The sequence below is a fragment of the Bemisia tabaci genome, chromosome 10 (assembly GCF_918797505.1).
Source record: "Bemisia tabaci chromosome 10, PGI_BMITA_v3".
Classification (NCBI taxonomy): Eukaryota; Metazoa; Arthropoda; class Insecta; order Hemiptera; family Aleyrodidae; genus Bemisia; species Bemisia tabaci.
This window is the reverse complement of record NC_092802.1, coordinates 1,923,978-1,941,304: the sequence shown is the minus strand read 5'-3', so window position 1 is coordinate 1,941,304 and position 17,327 is coordinate 1,923,978. Positions and strand designations below refer to the sequence as shown.

The window sequence follows — 17,327 nt, the reverse complement described above, 5'->3', positions numbered from 1 at the left end:
ATCCAGAATAAACTAGCTGAATGAAAGCGGGCTCCTTGATGTGACTTCTCTTCTTAAATAAGCAGATTTTCTTCCTTAAACAAGTATTATTCCATTTATTGGTTATAAGGAAATCTACTCGGCGGTAAATTTCAGCATTTTTCTGCTTGAATCAAGTCACTTCTTCCTCTGATGAAGTTCAAGAATCTTGCTAAACGTTATTGAACATAGACACTTGGACTTGGTGAGTTTTTCGACTACCGCGCTCTCTTTTTGTCGTCGTTACTCGATTTAATTTGCGAGGGAACTTTGTGCTTTTGAAAATATTTCACAGCCTCGTGAAATATATCACTGAAATTTCCAATCTTTCATTTCCCTCTCACGTTTCATGCCACCCTGGACCCTTTAATTAATCCATAATGGAGATGTTGCATGTGTGAGGAATTTGCGCATCGACTGTTGATTCTTACGTAAAAGTTCGCTAGAAACACGATGGTGCCACTGGTTTTCTCTGAAATCAACTCCCAAGCTGAAAATATCTCTCAAGTTGAGGCCAAAATGGAGGGGAAATCCCACGCTATCCTGAGAGTCCACCTCTACATCAAGACGAACTCTCCATATGCAAAGATAGGGAGCAAATACATTCACAGGGTTGCCGTGATTTCAATTTTAGAGTTTTAGAGTATGAGGTGACAGCCCTGTCAATGTATTTGCTTCCCATCTTTGCATGGAGAGTTTGTCCTGGTGTAGAGGTTGATTCTCAGGATAGCGTGGGATATTCCCTCCATTACAGCCTCAATTGAGAGCGTTTTTTGAACTCGGGAGTTGATTTCAGCGAAAACCAGTGACACCATCGTGTTTCTCGCGAACTTTTACATATGAATCAATGGTCAAATCGCAAATTCCTCACACATGCATCATCTCCATAGCTGGCTGTTTCATCCAATAGGATAGCTCCGTTTCTCTTGTCTCCCTCGTCTATCGCTATTTTTATACGAGCCACTTTTTCTTCGGATCTTGACTCGTGTGCGGGGTGAAATGGTTTCGCGCTGACGCTCGGCCCCCGTTTTCCGCTCCTACTTGTTGCCACTCCATGATTAATGCCCGCCACTTCAGCGCCCTTCGCCCCCCTCCCCCGCGTTAGCTTTAAAAATTATCTCCGAGTGCCCTCTCCCCCCTCCCCCGGTGCGGCCAACAAAAACGAAAAAAGCTTTTCATTCGCCCACGTCCGGGTCCGGGCGCCGCCGCACAATGTACCCAGTCAACGAGGGAGCTCGAACAAAATTCGGATACTTCAAACGCTTATGACTCCGTTTATACTAAACTTCGATGTTCTGAGAGTGGTTTCGTTGGTTTCCTCGTAAAGTTTGCTTCCGAAAGCACCCCTTGTATTTTAAAATGTGACGAGATAAACATCAAAATTTGCAGTTTTAGTAAAAAAAATCATGTTCAACCTCTCTGATTGACTCGATCCACTGTGCGCCGTTTCATTTCGCCGGATTCAGGCGTGCATTCCGCCCTTCCGACTCAGTTCACTCCCGCACCCTGTCCAAATTTTCCCGCCCTTCTCCATGCCCCGAGCACATTACGTTTCTTTGCGATTTGCTAATTTCGCGGCCGTTTGATTTGTCACGAACTGCACACTTTAAGGTGATTCGACGGACGCCATATTTTGAGTCAGAACGACTTGCGATATATCGCATCGATTGGTTCCAATGGTCATCTGGCGGCATTTTCCATTTAAACACGTGTGTCTAAGCAGATTAGGTTATTTGGTCATATTTCCTCCGATAATTGCTCAATTTAGAAAGCAATCCTCGAGCTCAGTTTTCCTAGCAGTATCATTTTAACGATGAAATTCACAACATTTCAGACACTTGCAAATTCTCTATTGTTCGTGATATTTGTGTATATTTCTGTCGTTTCACTTGCCTTGCACACTTATTTTCTATACAAATTGAACTTTTTCGAAAACCGATTGATGGCGAAGATGGGCGGCCTGCCCGAAATGGCCATTGTGCGTATAAAGAATAATAAAAAAGTAAGTCATCTAACTATAATCGGTTTTCGAAAAAGTTTAATTTGTAGACATAATAAGTGTTCATAGTGCCGATAAAGTGTTGAAAATTGTGCAGTATGCTACAACATAGTGGTCACTTGCCTTCGATCCGACCGAGAAAATTTAACTCAAAGGACGGGTATTGTAGCCGCGTAGGAAAAGCCATGTCAGGAGCACCGATTATCAAAGGAATAAGTCAATTACCAAAACCACCAATAACTAAAGGTACGGTTATAAAAAAAATCATAATAATAAATTGTGGCATGAAAAGTTACAACAACATTATATGTAACTCGTTGATTTTTCTGTTGCAGGAACAATGCACACATGGAGCCTGGACGTGGTGCCGCTGCTGGTGCACCTGCTGTGCGCGACGGTGTGGGCGTACCCGCGGGGCGGTCCCGGCGGAGGGGGCGGGGCGGCGAAGGGCTACCCGGTGGGCGGGCTGCCCCTCCCGCTCTCGGCGGAGGACTCGGTGGCCCCGCAGGAGCCGAGCTGCGACGAGCTGCGCACCATGTGGCGGCTCTCCAAGCGGCAGGCCCGCGCCGCCGAGATCACCAACACCATCCCCGGCTTCAAGGACCCGTTCGCCTACAACGAGTGGGAGGCGCCTGCCGCGGGGGCGGGGCCCGCGGCTCCGCACGACCCCGCCTCCGGGCCGCAGCTCCGCCTCGCCGTCGGGCGCCCCGTCTACTACGGCAAGATGCTCTACGCCCCAGGGCCACAGGCCATGTCCTTCCGCAACGCCGAGAAGTCCAAGGCCTTCAGCGAGTACTTCGGCACGCCGCAGTATTTCCCGCAGCCTAATATCAAGGCCACTAAAAATCTCTTTCGACTGGGTGAGTCTTTCTTCTTAGTGTGATGGAGATGTTGCATGTGTGAGGAATTTGCGATTTGACTCTTGATTCCTATGTAAAAGTTCGCGAGAAACACGATGATCCCACTGGTTTTCTCTGAAATTATCTTCCAAGCTCAAAAAAAGCTCTCAAAGTGAGGCCAAAATGGAGGGGATATCCCACCCTACCCTGAGAGTCCACCTCTACATCAAAACAAACTCTCCATACATAGATAGGGAGCAAATACATTAGCAGGGTTGCCACTTTATTTGGGGACTCCAGAACTGAAAACACGGCATCACTGCTAATGTATTTGCTCCCTATCTTTGCATGGAGAGTTTGTCTTGATGTAGACGTGGACTCTCAGGATAGCGTGGGATATCCCCTCTATTTTGGCCTCAACTTAAGAGCTTTTTTTGAGCTTGGGAGTTGATATCAGTGAAAACCAGTATTAGACCTGAGAAGAGACCAAAGGCGACTAAATTATTATGTATTCCGTGAAATATAGACCTTTAACTAGCAAAAAAATCGTGCAGTTGAGGAAATTCAACTAGAGCATGGGCTCGTATTTCTTGAATTTCAAAGACTAAGCGATAGACAAAGAAGACAAACGGAAAATAATGAGATCTTAATCGTCAAATCGGGTGATTTTTATTGACGAAGGGGGAAAATGATGGACTAACTAAAGGATCTCTTCTTAGGGGTAGTTCATTACTTACCTTTATCGTGCATCGCATTTCTCTTCCACCAATAGGATCGCTCCGTCCTTTTGTCGTCTTTGTCTATCGCTTTGTCTATCAATGTCAATAATTAGCTCGCAGTACAGTCTGAATGTCATCAGGTTCGTTTTTGTAAAGGAGAATGTTTTACAAGTATCCAAATCTGGAATGTTTCTTTCCTCTGTTTTTCAAAACGCCTTCAAATAACGATGATACTCCGCAACACACCGGATATCAGATAGTGGTATCACAGAAACTTGCGTGTATGATACGGAGAGCGCATATTGGATTGAGATCCTATTGGTGGAAGCGGGTGGTTGCAATGCACAAAAGCGGTAATACACTAACTAACTAAATAACTAAGTATATGCCTATCGGTCCCTTGTTTAACAGACCAAAGATGGTGAAAAATTCATACAATTAAAAATCTTTAATGCATTTTCGGATTCAATCGATCATCAGCTAATACAATGAGTATTACTTCAGAGGAAACTTTCCTCTCCGGAGACGAAAGTTTTCCCTTCGAAGGCTAACGTGGATTGAGGAACGTGGCTCCTCGCAGAATCGTGGTTTGGAGGTTCCCTCTTTAAAATTACTTATAGTGCTTAGGAACGATACATTTCTGTCTTAAGCACAAATTACTTGCCCAGGAGAGAAACGATTTCTCTCCTCTGCATTGAGCTGTCGTTTTCAAGAGAAATTTTTTCTCTCTCGAGCAACTAGTTTGTGCTTAGAAGAGGAGTGTATCATTCCTCAGCACTATAAGTAATTTCAAAGAGGGAACCTGCTCCAAACCACGATTCTGCTTAGGAGGAGAAAACATTTTTCTGATTCTCACTCAGTAGATGTTTGGGGCGGATACGTTTTCTCTTCTAATCATGGACCTGTTCCTTCTTGGTACATACTCTGGTTCCTACCAGGGAACCGAGGTTTCGAATCACAGTACCAGTGTTTCTACTCCAGATATGAAAGTAGCTGTAACTTAACACAATATTGCTGTGTTACACAGAAGAGTAATTGTTTGACAAGAGAGGAATGTTTCCACCTGATTTTAGAATCCCGGATAGCGCGTTCTGTCAAACGGAACTAAGCATCATGGAAAATAATTGCGAGTATAGGACGGAACGAACATCGCGTTCCGCGACACTCGCCAACCCAAGCCCCCCTCTCCGTTCCTCCCCCGATGGCGCTTAGTTCCGTTTGATGAAAATACGTCCAATTGTATACATTTTTCACCATATTTGGTCTATTAAACAAGTTACCCGGTAGACAAATACTTAGTTAGTGTATTACTTCTTTTGTGCGTTGCAACCACCCACTTCCACCAATAGGATCCCAATCCAACATGCGCTCTCCGTATCACACACGCAAGTTTCCGTGATACCACTATTTGATCTCCGATCTGTTGCGGAGTATCATCGTTATTTGAAGGCGTTTTGAAAAACCGAGGAAAGAAACATTCCAGATTCGGATGCTTGTACAACATTCTCCCTAACAAAAACTAACCTAGTGACATGCAGACTGAACTGCGAGCTAATTATTGACATTGATAGACAAAGTGATAGACAAACACGACAAAGGGACAGAGCGATTCCATTGATGGAAGCGAAATGCGATGCACGAAAAAGGTAAGAAATAGAAAACCCCCACCAAGAGACTCTTAAGTTAATTCATCATTGTTTCCCTTCGTCTGTAAGAACCACCCCAATACTATATAGATGCTAATACATTCTAATGCCAATTTGGCTGGCTTTCACAGAACATCGAAAAAGATTGAAAAAATAATCGAGCTACAAGCCAAGAAAATAAATTAAACAAGTAATATTTCAAACTACATAGAGATGAGAAATACTAAAAAAACTTACAGGAAACAAAACAAAACAAACGTTCCGACCGCCAACACTGCGATTTTCTTCAGTGCAACAGGTGGAAATATTTTACAAAAACAAATTTTTAAAAAAAATACATAAAAAAAACTACAAAACTCTTAGCAAACTAATTAAAGCGAAAATACAAAACTATTGCATCTAAATTTTGAAATAAAATCAAAATAAGGCAAAATTCAAGAGGAATGAAGAGTGATAGCAGTGATAAGTTTTTAGCAGTTTTTTAGTATTTCTCATCTCTATGTGGTTTGAAATATTATTTGTTTGATTTATTTTTTGGCTTGTAGCTCGATTATTTTTTCAATCTTTTTACAATGGATGCTAGTATGGTGCCTAAACTTGATTTTTTTATCCATGGCTTTGCCTATGAAATTCTATAATGAGCCCAGAGACGATGGTTTGGTAATTGTGTGTATGGTTGTGTTCCAGGTGTGGGGGGCTCGAAGGGGGGTCCGGGGCTGATGGCGCAGTCGACGGGGAGCTTCGCGCAGCTGAAGGACCTGATCAAGAAGGAGCGGGCACGGGAGCTCTACGACCAGCGACTGCGCGAGGAAGGCAAGTCCCGGGCGCAGACGCTCAAGCAGATGGTAGCCAGCAAGTTCGGCCTCGTCGACGACCCCTACTACCGGAGCCGGGACAGCGACCCCCACCCGCCCACCTACGGCCAGGTCGTCAAGTCCGTCTCCCAACCAAGTTCCTTCGTCAACAGTAGATCCGTGAGTCCCACCACTTATTCTTAGTAAAGTATAGTTTCTTCAACACTGAAAAAAAAAACACCGAAAAATAAAGATGCTGTGCGGTAACATCCCGGATGTTACGTTTGTTGAAAAAATGTGCGACAGCTCTTGGATGTTGCTATTAACTCTCTGGCAGTTAACGTAGCATAATAGGATGTTACTTTAACAGCCAGAATGGTAATCACAACATCCAAGAGTTGTCGCACATTTTTTTAACATCCAGTATGTTACTACAGCATCTCTATTTTTTCTGTGAAACACCGGCGTATAGTACCGTGCTAAAGAAGAACACCGCATGAGCCTTCAGGCGTTGTCAAGTTTCCTTCAATAAAACGTCAATTTTAGATGGAAGTTACGCAAATTTTTCCTCGATATTATCAGATATTTTAGATCAGAGTGCAAACAATATTGTCTAAAAAATGAGAAGAAAAATATCCACAACTTTCCTAGTAAACTAGTATTTTAGCAAAGGAAATTTGGCAACATCTGAAAGTTTATGCGGCGTTTTTCCTCAGCATGGCGGTATGCAGGCTAGTGCTTACCAGGGTGTCTACTAGAGTGAAAATCTGAAAAACCTGGAAAATATCAGGAAATTCGATGTTATCAGGAAAAATCAAGAATTTGTCGGGAAATCTATCATGGATCAGAAAATTTTGAGTTCTTCAAGCATTTTTAAATATTTAATTCAATTCGTCTCCCAACTTTGGGGGTTAGTATTTTGGTCAGGGCGAACCGAGTTTTGACTTAGTGGAAACCATTTCGGTTGAAATTTTCCATAATTGCTGATTTTGGTGGAATAATTTTTAAATTCTGACAGAAGTCTGGTTTTCAAAGTCAGAACCCTCCACGCCTTGAGGAAACGGAGGAGGGAGCTTTGAGATGATGAAATTTGGATTTTTTGGGGTCGAGCCTCTACTCATCTTCGGGGTTCTAGACTTCACCCGACCTAAAATAATCGGGAAAAAACGTGGTGCGGTAGGTCTGAGCCACCCTGTATATAATAAAATTTGAAGTCAAAGTCATAAAATCGGGGTTATAACCGCACTAGAAAAAAGGCTCTTGGATTCGAGTTTAGACCCTTAAAAAAATCGTGAAAAAAAATACTCGTGCTTTAATTGGATTTTTGCTTGAATGGGCCTGTTGCATGCAAGAGATACAGCCGCGCGAATAGACTTTTTAGAGGTTAAATGACACGAAAATTACGATGGTCACATCAAAAAAGTCTGAAATACACTCCTTACCGCGCAATTTGCGTTGTTAGGAACGCGGTTTTTCAAATTTCCCGCGTCTGGGGGCAGTTTTCTAATCACCGGAAACGAGCAAACGGCGGGTTCGGTGATTTCCTGAAGATGTCGAGTCGTTGTTGTTGTTGTTATTTTTTCCTTCGGTTTGTTTACAAACCCAACGTGATCTCTTATAGTGGTCCATATACGCTTTATGCAATAACCAAATCGATCAACTTTTAAATGTCCAACGCAATCCTTCTACATTTCATTTCACGATATCACGAGCTCCGATTTCTAGGTTATGTTGTCAGTTTTAGTTGACCGGAAATAGCCGCGAGTTGCCGTTAATTGTTTCCGTTAGAAAACTGCCCCCAGACGCGGGAAATTTGAAAAAGCGCGTTCCTGACAACGCAAATTGCGCAGTAAGGAGTGTATTTCAGACTTTTTTAATGTGAGCATCGTAATTTTCGTGTCATTTAACCACTAAAAAGTCTATTCGCACGGCTGTATCTCTTGCATGCAACAGGCCCATTAAAAAGAAATCAGCCCAAATGAAGAGGCTTGGCTGTCAAATCAAGCAAAAATCCGCACAAATCTTGAGAATTTTTCCTCGTCAAACTTTTCAAGACTCTGGACCAAACAGACTTTTTTCCCAATGCGTCATAAACCACTTATGAACCGTAGGGAATATTTCGCCTGAAAAAGTATGCAATCATTCCAACTTTTTTCTCAAAAATAAAAAAAAATGCACCCGAAAGGTTCACGCATTCCCTGTACTACACGGAAAAAATTGATTGCTGATTTACCAGTTACATTGTTAAAAAAATATGTCCGACTTGTTTCAAATGTACTTTTGGACCCGAGTTCATCAGGAAGGAACAGACCCACATTTCGTATAAACTTAGGAAAGGAGGTTTGAAGTTTTATTTCTGCATAAGGCTCAATAAAAAATAAACTTCAACCCCTCTTTTCACAGACTAATTTCTTTTTTTTGACTTCCAAATTTTGACAGGTGAAAATAAACAATTAGTGAAACTCAAAAACATTCTTAACTCAGTGTTTCCGAAAATGTGGGTAGGTTCCTTTCCAATAAACTCTGTCCATTTTACAATAGTGAAAAGCTCATTTAACCACGGGGGTGGTTAAATGGATTGCATTTTGCAAAAAGGAACCAGGAACATTGCAATGTCGCTAAGATTGTGCAACTTCATCCACAGCAATATAACTATTGAAAGCCTGAAAAAGTATGAAATTTACTTGGTAGTTTCTGTCCTAAATTTACAGTTTTTAGCAAGAGAAGCAAAACCCGTTTATAGATAATCAGGTTTTTCTTCCGAGACAAAAGAAGCTGCATAATATTAGCAACATTGCAGTGCTCCTAGTTCCTTTTTGCAAAATGCAATCCAAATCATCATTTTTTATTATAAAATCTACTTTGAAACATGTCAGACACACAGAAAAAAAATTCTCGGCATTTTCACCAAGGTCCGTTGGTACCTTTACCATCTCACTCTTTTACCAATTATCCGTAATTTTACTAAGACAGACTGGTAAGTTTACCTAAAAACCGGTATTTTTACTGTTTTTTTTTTTTTCAGGTAAGAATACCACTTTCATCGGTAATCAATTCCCGGTAACTTTGCCATTTTATCTCGGTAATTCTACCACGCAGTCGATTAAACCCATTGGCGTTTTTACCAAGGTCCAGTAAAATTACCGAGAAAGTTCAATAATTTTACCGAGATTTCTCGGTAAAATTACCAATTCCATAGATGGTAATTTTACCAAGAAAAAACTGGGATCAAATAGAACCCTGAATTCTTGGTAATTTTACACTTTTCTCAGTAAATACACCGAGATTTTTTTTTCAGTGCACTATTTCAACCACAAAATTGTTAAATCAGCAATCTCATTGTTTTCCGTGTATCCCGAGTCAACAACTCTACCTCATCCTGGCGTCTGGATAGGATTCAATTTAGCATCCTCGTCTAATTTTAAAGCACTCTCCCGAACGAAGAACTCAATAACGGAGCGTCCCACTTCCATCGGTGACAATTGCAATTATATCAAGCATCCTCGATAAAACGGATTAGATCCTACCTCCGTTTCGACCCACCGCTCCCTTAGCTCGCCAATTTATCCCCGCCGCGCCGCAGACATGCCCCACTTGCGTTCCTCGCTGCTCAGACGGGGACGTCCCAATGACCCAGTAACGAATGCATTTTTCTTGGTAGAATTATCGCAAGCCCACGCCACGCCACACCCCGCGCGCAACGCCTCCAACCCCTCGGCTTCGAGTGCAATCGATGTAAGGCGCCGCCGGGAAATAGACGAGTTGCGGAAACGGTGATTTGTTCGTCGTGACCTGCGTCCCAACAGGATCTCTATCCTACTGTGCTAAGGAAAAACGTCGTATGAACATTCGAGAGTTGCCAAATTTCCTTTGATAAAATGTTCATTTTGAGGAAAATTATGAATATTTTTCCTTGACATTTTCAGGAACTTTGGGTCAATATACGAACAAAATTCTCTGAAAAATTGGAAGAAAAATATTTACAAATTTACCAGGGAATCTGTGTTTTATCAAAGACAATTTGGCAACGCCTAAAGGTTCATACGGCGTTTTTCCTTAGCACGGCAGTATCCTACCGTGATATGCTGCCGTGCAGTACTCCCATTCCATGTCCGTCAAAAGTTCCGGGATCCGGAACTTTTTTGTTCAAATTTCTCCCACTCCATGACCGTCAAATGTTCCAGGATTCCTTTTATATGTTTTAAACTTTGTGAATTTTTCATTTTACCAGGTTGATAAATGAGTATTACCTGATTTATTTATTTTTTCTTCCTGGTTGTTTTTTGGTTCTCTTCCTTCAGGCTATGTACATTTCGGAATATACCTATTCCATCTTCAGGCCACTTCACCACTTTACTAGCACTGTAGTACGCGTTCGATATACGATAAACTTAGAATGTTAAAACACTTAGAAGTTAAAAAACCGGAAAATAAAAATTAAAAATTACGCATAGACTAAAAAGACTGCACGAGCCGCGACCGATCACTGATTACTTGATCTTTCCTCCTCGGCTCTTGTCCACGGGGCTAAGGAACGTGGCATTATCCAAGCCCATGATACCTTAGCCCAAAGCCCATATTCCTTAGCCCCGTGGACAAGAGCCGAGGAGGAAAGATCAAGTAATCAGTGATCGGTCGCGGCTCGTGCAGTCTTTTTAGTCTATGCGTAATTTTTAATTTTTATTTTCCGGTTTTTTAACTTCTAAGTGTTTTAACATTCTAAGTTTATCGTATATCGAACGCGCACTATAGTGCTAGTAAAGTGGTGAAATGGCCTGAAGATGGAATAGGTATATTCCGAAATGTACATAGCCTGAAGGAAGAGAAGCACAAAACAACCAGGAAGAAAAAATAAATAAATCAGGTAATACCCTTTTATATGTTTTCAAAAGTTCCAAGAGAGTACCGGAAAATCCAAAAGATCCGGAACAATTCGGGAATTTCATAATTCCGGAAAAATTTCAGGAAAATCTTAGAAGTTCCGAAATTCGGGACTAGTTCGAAATGGGAGCACTGCTGCCGTGCTAAGGGAAAACGCCATGTATGAGCCTTGTCAAGTTCCCTTCGATAAAATCCGAAATTACTGTGAAATTAGTGAATATTTCTTGGCACTGGCGGCTGCAAACCTAACAGGGATACTTCACGCATTGCGCAATGCGTGAGGTATCCCTGTTAGGTTTGTAGGCGCCAATGCGCGCGTCACGCTGGTCGCCGTTGCCCGCCGCGGCACGGCGTTTCAAGCAACTATTTCACCACAGAGGTGTTGCACGGTATCATACGAAATTGAAGGCGCTCCAACATTTTAAGAATGACAGACATCCTTTATGAGTATGGAGCTTTCCTCTCGCAAGATAAATCAAGATACTACGGCTAAAAAGAGAGCGGTAGCCTAAAAACTCACCAAGTCCTAGCATCTGTATTTAACAACGTTTAGCATAATTTTTAAACTTTTCTAGAGAAAAAAGTGGCTCAATTTTGGCAGAAAAACCCTTGAGTATGCCGTCAAGAAGATTTTATTTTGAATCAAGAATAAACTAGCTGAATGAAAGCGGGCTCCTTGATGTGACTTCTCTTTTTATATAAGCATATTTTCTTCCTAAAAAAGCATTATTCCATTTATTGGTTATAAGGAAATCTACTCGGCGGTAAATTCGAGCATTTTTCTGCTTGAATCAAGTCACCTCTTCCTCTGATGAAGTTCAAGAATCATGCTAAACGTCATTGAACACAGATACTGAGACTTGGTGAGTTTTTCGACTACCGCTCACAAAGGGGAACCAAGCCACATCCGCAATTGCCTTTAATTTGGCAATTTAATTTTTGAAAACGGCCGTGCGGAGTTTTAAATTCATTTTGGTGAATTTTATGCTTCGCACAGAGCAAATTCTATGAAATTTTCAAAGGAATCCGCAAAAACGTTCTCTTATAAGAAATTAGTTTTCCCCCTCAAATTCTGCAACGGCTGATGTGGCTTGGTTCCTCTCTGCAAAGCGCGGTCCAACTCATCTTCAAACTCTCCCACTTCATTGTTTTGTAAGAATACAAAGCAACCCTCTTTATTCCCTCAAGTGCGTGAAAATCTTGTCCTCTCAAAGTCGACACCGAGGTGCACAGTTCTCTTCTTCTCATAACTGAGTTATTATGTTGCAAAACACTCTCGAAATTTTAAGAGGTTTACAACTTTGCGGACGAGAGATTCGCCGATTTCTATCAGTCTCTATGTGATGGGCTGCTCATTGTTTGTTAGATTGTTTCCCAGAGCGCTTTAAGTCACAGATTGTCATCCCTACTTCCCGCCAGGAAAAGAAAGGATTTTTTTCTACTCCGTGCGGTTGAAGAGTTTTGTTTTCGTTCGTTTCAAAAAGGGTCAAAACTTTCCGAGAGGGTACTCGAACAAAGAGTCAAAACTCGCTGTAAATTAGCGAACTTGCTACGAAGAAGCTCACGAAGGTTGTGAAGGAGAAATTTAGTTGTATATAGTAGAATTTAGCAGGTAGTCTTATTGGACTATTTCTGCCGAACGGCACTACAGACGAGTGGGAAAGATGAAGTGTGCCGGACAAACCTTTCAATTTGCCTCAGCTAAAGGCTCTTAAATTGTTCCTGTGTATGATAACTCCGTGACAGCGTCGGCGTGCCGCGGCACTACGAGATACTATTTCGAAACAGAGATGTTGCACAGTATCATACAGGATCGAAGGCACCCCACCGTAACATGATTGATGGTAACTTTTATAAGCACGAAGTTCCCTTGCAAATTAAATCGAGTAACAACGACAAAAAGAGAGCGGTAGTCGAAAAACTCACCAAGTCCCAGTATCTATGTTCAATAACGTTTAGCATGATTCTTGAACTTCATCAGAGGAAGAGGTGACTTGATTCAAGCAGAAAAATGCTCGAATTTACCGCCGAGAAGATTTCCTTATGAATCAATAAAGAGAATAATGCTGATTTGAAGAAGAAAATGTGCTTATATAAAAAGGGGAGTCACATCAAGGAGCCCGCTTTCATGCGGCTAGTTTATTCTTGATTCAAAATAAAATCTTCTTGACGGCATGCTCAAAGATGTTTCTGCCTAAATCGAGTCACTTTTTTCTCTAATGGCATTCAAAAATTATGCTAAACGTTGTTAAATACAGATGCTAGGACTTGGTAAGTTTTTAGGCTACCGCTCTCTTTGTATGCCGTAGTATCTTGATTTATCTTGCGAGGAAAGCTCTGTACTCTTGAAGGATGTCTGTCATTCTTAAAATGTTGGAGCGCCTTCAATTTCGTATGATACCGTGCAACACCTCTGTGGTGAAATAGTTGCTTGAAACGCCGTGCCGCGGCGGGCAACGGCGACCAGCGTGACACGCGAATTGGCGCCTACAAACCTAACAGGGATACCTCACGCATTGCGCAATGCGTGAGGTATCCCTGTTAGGTTTGTAGGCGCCGATGCGCGTGTCGCGCTGGCAGCACGCGCCGTAGCGCGTGCCGCTCCGCTCTGTTTGGCTCTAATATTTAAACTCGCGGAGTCAACATTTTTAAATCTCCAACCTTTTTTTAAATGAAGCAATATTTGCATTTAAAAAAGTGGTGTATATAAGGTGTATTTTACATCGAAAATTTTAAGAATAGAAATACAACCAAATATCCACCAATGACAATTTGAGAAGATGAATCAAAAGAAGAAAGTAACATTTCGTTGAAAAAATGAGTTACAATAACAACACCTCCTTTCCTCTCAATTTTCTCATTTCGATATTGTCAACATAATTTTACATACGGACTAAAATATAACGCTTGGACCAAGCCCCTGTTGCTTATTTTACGCTTGGAGGTAAACTACTGGACAAGACAGGTGTGCAGACAAAAAATCGTTGACGGAATGTCTTGATACCTAAATTTCACAAAACTTGAAATTTGTTAATTTTTATCGGAATCATTCCTTAAACCTGCGGAAGTCCGGAAAGCATTTCAGCTGGTCTTCCTGTTGATGCGCTAGTATTATGCTACCCTACGGAGGTGCTAAACAAGGAGGGGGCACAAAGGGGAGTTTAGAGAGAAAACCCCCAACCTAACTTCTAAACTTTACGAAAATATTTCCAACGCGTGAATGTTTTAAGCTTTAAGTTAAAAATATCAAAATCGAGATTCACTGTTTCTAGGCGTTTCTTGGCCTCCTGAATGCATCCCCAAGAGTTTTAAAAAATTTCATGGAATTTTGTGGAATTTTACGCACATTAATTTAACGAAATTTTCCCTGTTAGTATATATCGAAGGTGAAACTACCAGACCACGTATCTCGGTTTGCGACTTTGTAGACTTCCTGCCATATTTTATTTGTTAAATGGAAAACTATTCATCGTCAATCCTTGAAAACCTGGGTGTATTTTCTTGGATATGCGGAGAAAACTCTGTGAAAATTTCAAGAAAATATATTTATTTGTTCAACTTGAGAAAAATAAAATGGGAGTGGAGATTTTTAAACATAGAAAACGAGATAGGTGATCTGGTAATTTTGGTGTATTTTTCTCTCATTTGAATGGTGAATAATCCTGGAATTTAAATTGCAGGCACCTAGCTACATGAGTGGGTGGTGAGGAAGCGGCCGACTGTCGACTCTTTTTACTTCATTTCTTGAAAGCAAACGCGCACGCAGCCTAGGTATGACTGAATAGTTTACTTCCTTTGTTATGATAAATGATCAAACAAGGCTTTGTTAATAGTGTCGAATATATTTTCGTTTCAGTCCCCCCTCCCTGGTTCTTTTCGTATTTTTATTTTTGTTGTTGTTGTTATTATGATCTCTCCTCCTTTTTTATCAGTCAAAGTTTATTTTTTTTAACGCTTCATTTTGAATCGGTGAGTTTACCTTTAATCTAAGATCTCTATGTCTTCAAATCTCAATCTGTTTGTAATGACTTATTTTTTTATCGCTCTCTATCATTGTAAGTACTAAGTTGCCGAGCTAAGGAAGAACGCCGGATGAACCTTCGAGAGTTGCCAAATTTCTCTTGATAAAACATGTATTTTTAGCAACATTCAGGCGTATTTTTTCTTGATATTTTCAGATATTTTAGATTAAATTGCGTACAAAATTGTCTGACAATTTTGGAAAATAATATTTGCAATTTTCCTAGTTAATTAGGTTTTTATCGGAGGAAACTTGGCAACGTCTGAAGGCTCATACGGCGTTCTTCCTCAGTACGGTAGTAAAGTACCCCTTATCGGATAAGATTTCTTAACAGTACTAGCTTTTATGTCCTCTCTATGAGCACTTGTGGCGTCATTCGGGAGTTTTCCACCACTTGAAATATTAAATCATCATATTTACAAGTCTCGATATAATTGAGTCCAATTTGGAATTGTTTTTGCAAGCAAAATAATCGAGGAATTTTTTTTTTTTTTTTTTTTTTTTTTTTTTTTTTTTTTTTTTTTTTTTTTGCTGCTCCAATGTAGTATTATTTTTGCAGTAGTTATTTCCGCCGATCTGCAATTTTGGGTCTCGCTCATTTAGGTTTATTAAATCGGCCTTAATTGAAGCATCCACCCAGAATCGAGCACTTACAATAGATTCTAATGGTAATACCAATTTAAGCTAATAGCCTCCGTGTTTTAAAATACAAAGCGATTTGCTGCAGAAAAAGAATTTTCCGATTTTTAATTTTGAGAATTTTGTTTCTGTTTTGCGAAAAAATAGCATCATTGATCCATGTATCTTAAATCATGTTTGTCAAGCGATTTTGCTTGCACTGCAGTCTAAAAAAAATTAATACAGACCTTCATTTTATAACAAAATGGAAGTAAACCGCCTTTTTCTTGGTTCATTTTTTCCAAGAATAAGTTTAAGTTATCTTTAATTCGATTCTACGCTTGGTTTCGTAGCTTTTGAGGAGTGAGACATCTTCATAACCTTTTAAAGTTTTGCGCAAGAATAGTGCGAGGCAAAAAACTTCCTTATGACGTCATCAAGGAGCGGGCATGCTAGTGTATTCGTCCTGTTCCTCTATTTTTCGTGTAAAAAGACAGAATTTAAGAGGGGGAAAACTGTATGTTTTTCGTGCTTCAATTTGATCAATATTCTTTCATGTACCTAGGAATAAGCGGAAAAATTACCACGATAGGGACTAATTTTATGATGACTGAACTTCTGTATCTTGATGGCTGCGGATCATAATGTTCCTCCTATTTTTTTTCCGAATCAGCATTCCGGAAGAAACTCTAAAATCCTCCGCTTCGAAGATAATTGATTTCTGGAATTCCTGTCGAAGTTCCAATCGGAGCACCTCGCAACCGGTGGCGTTCGTGATTTGCGATTTATCGATTTATCTGCCATTGAAAACTATGAAAAAGGATCGATTTACAGGGTGTTCGAGCCGAACACCTGAATAATCGATTCTTTTCTATAGATTCAAATGCGGAATTATCGAAAATCGATGGGAGTCCACTCGCAACGTGTTGCGTCATCAATGAGGCGGGAGCCGCGAACGGGGAAATCCTCTCCAGGAATCAAGAAAGTTCCCGCTCCTTGGACCATTCATCACGTGCCCGCTCAATGGTGGGAATTCTGCGGAGAACTTTCCGCGCCAAAGTTCGAGTCGTGGAAACTTTCGAGATTAAGGACTTAATTAAAAAGGCGAAAACTGAAATAGCAGGTGCCTCGGCCGGGGACGAGGGCTCCTGGCGACAATGAGCAGGACGCGGATTAAAAGAAGACGTTCCGCCCCCCCCCCACCCCCCACCCCTGCCAAGTTTAGACGATTCCGACACTTTCAGCTCAATCAGCCTCGCCGTTTCAGCACTATAGTACGTCAGGGAGTCAGGCGAAAAGGCCAAACACGTGGAGAAAATCAAACAACGGATGCCCCGATGACGTCATCAATGGGTGCCACTACGACGTCATCAATGGGTGCCACTATGACGTCATCAATGGGTGCACTGCGTCATCATGAGTGATCCGATGCGCTCAATGGTGATCCGATGACGTCAGAGTCATTCCCGGGTGTCGCCATCGGGTGACGTCATCGGCTTCTTACCTGCAATCAGTCCCTCGGTTTCAGGATCATTATACGTCAGGGAACCATGCGAAAAGGCCAAACACGAGGAGAAAATCAAACAACGGATGCCCCGATGACGTCTATCAATGGGTTGTCGCGATGATATCATTAAAAACGTCAGAGTCATCGCCGGGTGTCGCGATGACGTCATCGGGTTCTTACCTGCAATTGGCCTCACGCTCCAAGTAATTCCTACTTTCCTTCTTCCTCCTATTCTGCCCCGCTAAGGTTAATCGCCGTATGAACATTCGAAAGTTGCCGAATTTT

The 17,327-nt window shown here is 41.3% G+C and overlaps 1 protein-coding gene across 1 annotated transcript in view; it reads left to right on the top strand.

The window, feature by feature from the left end:
* The window catches only part of LOC109035130 (uncharacterized), a 153,809-nt gene extending 136,875 nt beyond the window's left edge, over positions 1-16,934 (top strand). The window contains exons 3-5 of the mRNA XM_019048631.2: positions 2,353-2,877; positions 5,909-6,195; positions 14,577-16,934. Coding sequence (XP_018904176.2) covers positions 2,358-2,877; positions 5,909-6,195; positions 14,577-14,603 — 834 coding nt within the window. The 5' untranslated portion in view covers positions 2,353-2,357 and the 3' untranslated portion in view covers positions 14,604-16,934. The remainder of the gene's footprint in view (positions 1-2,352; positions 2,878-5,908; positions 6,196-14,576) is intronic.
* The last annotated feature ends 393 nt before the right edge of the window (positions 16,935-17,327 follow it).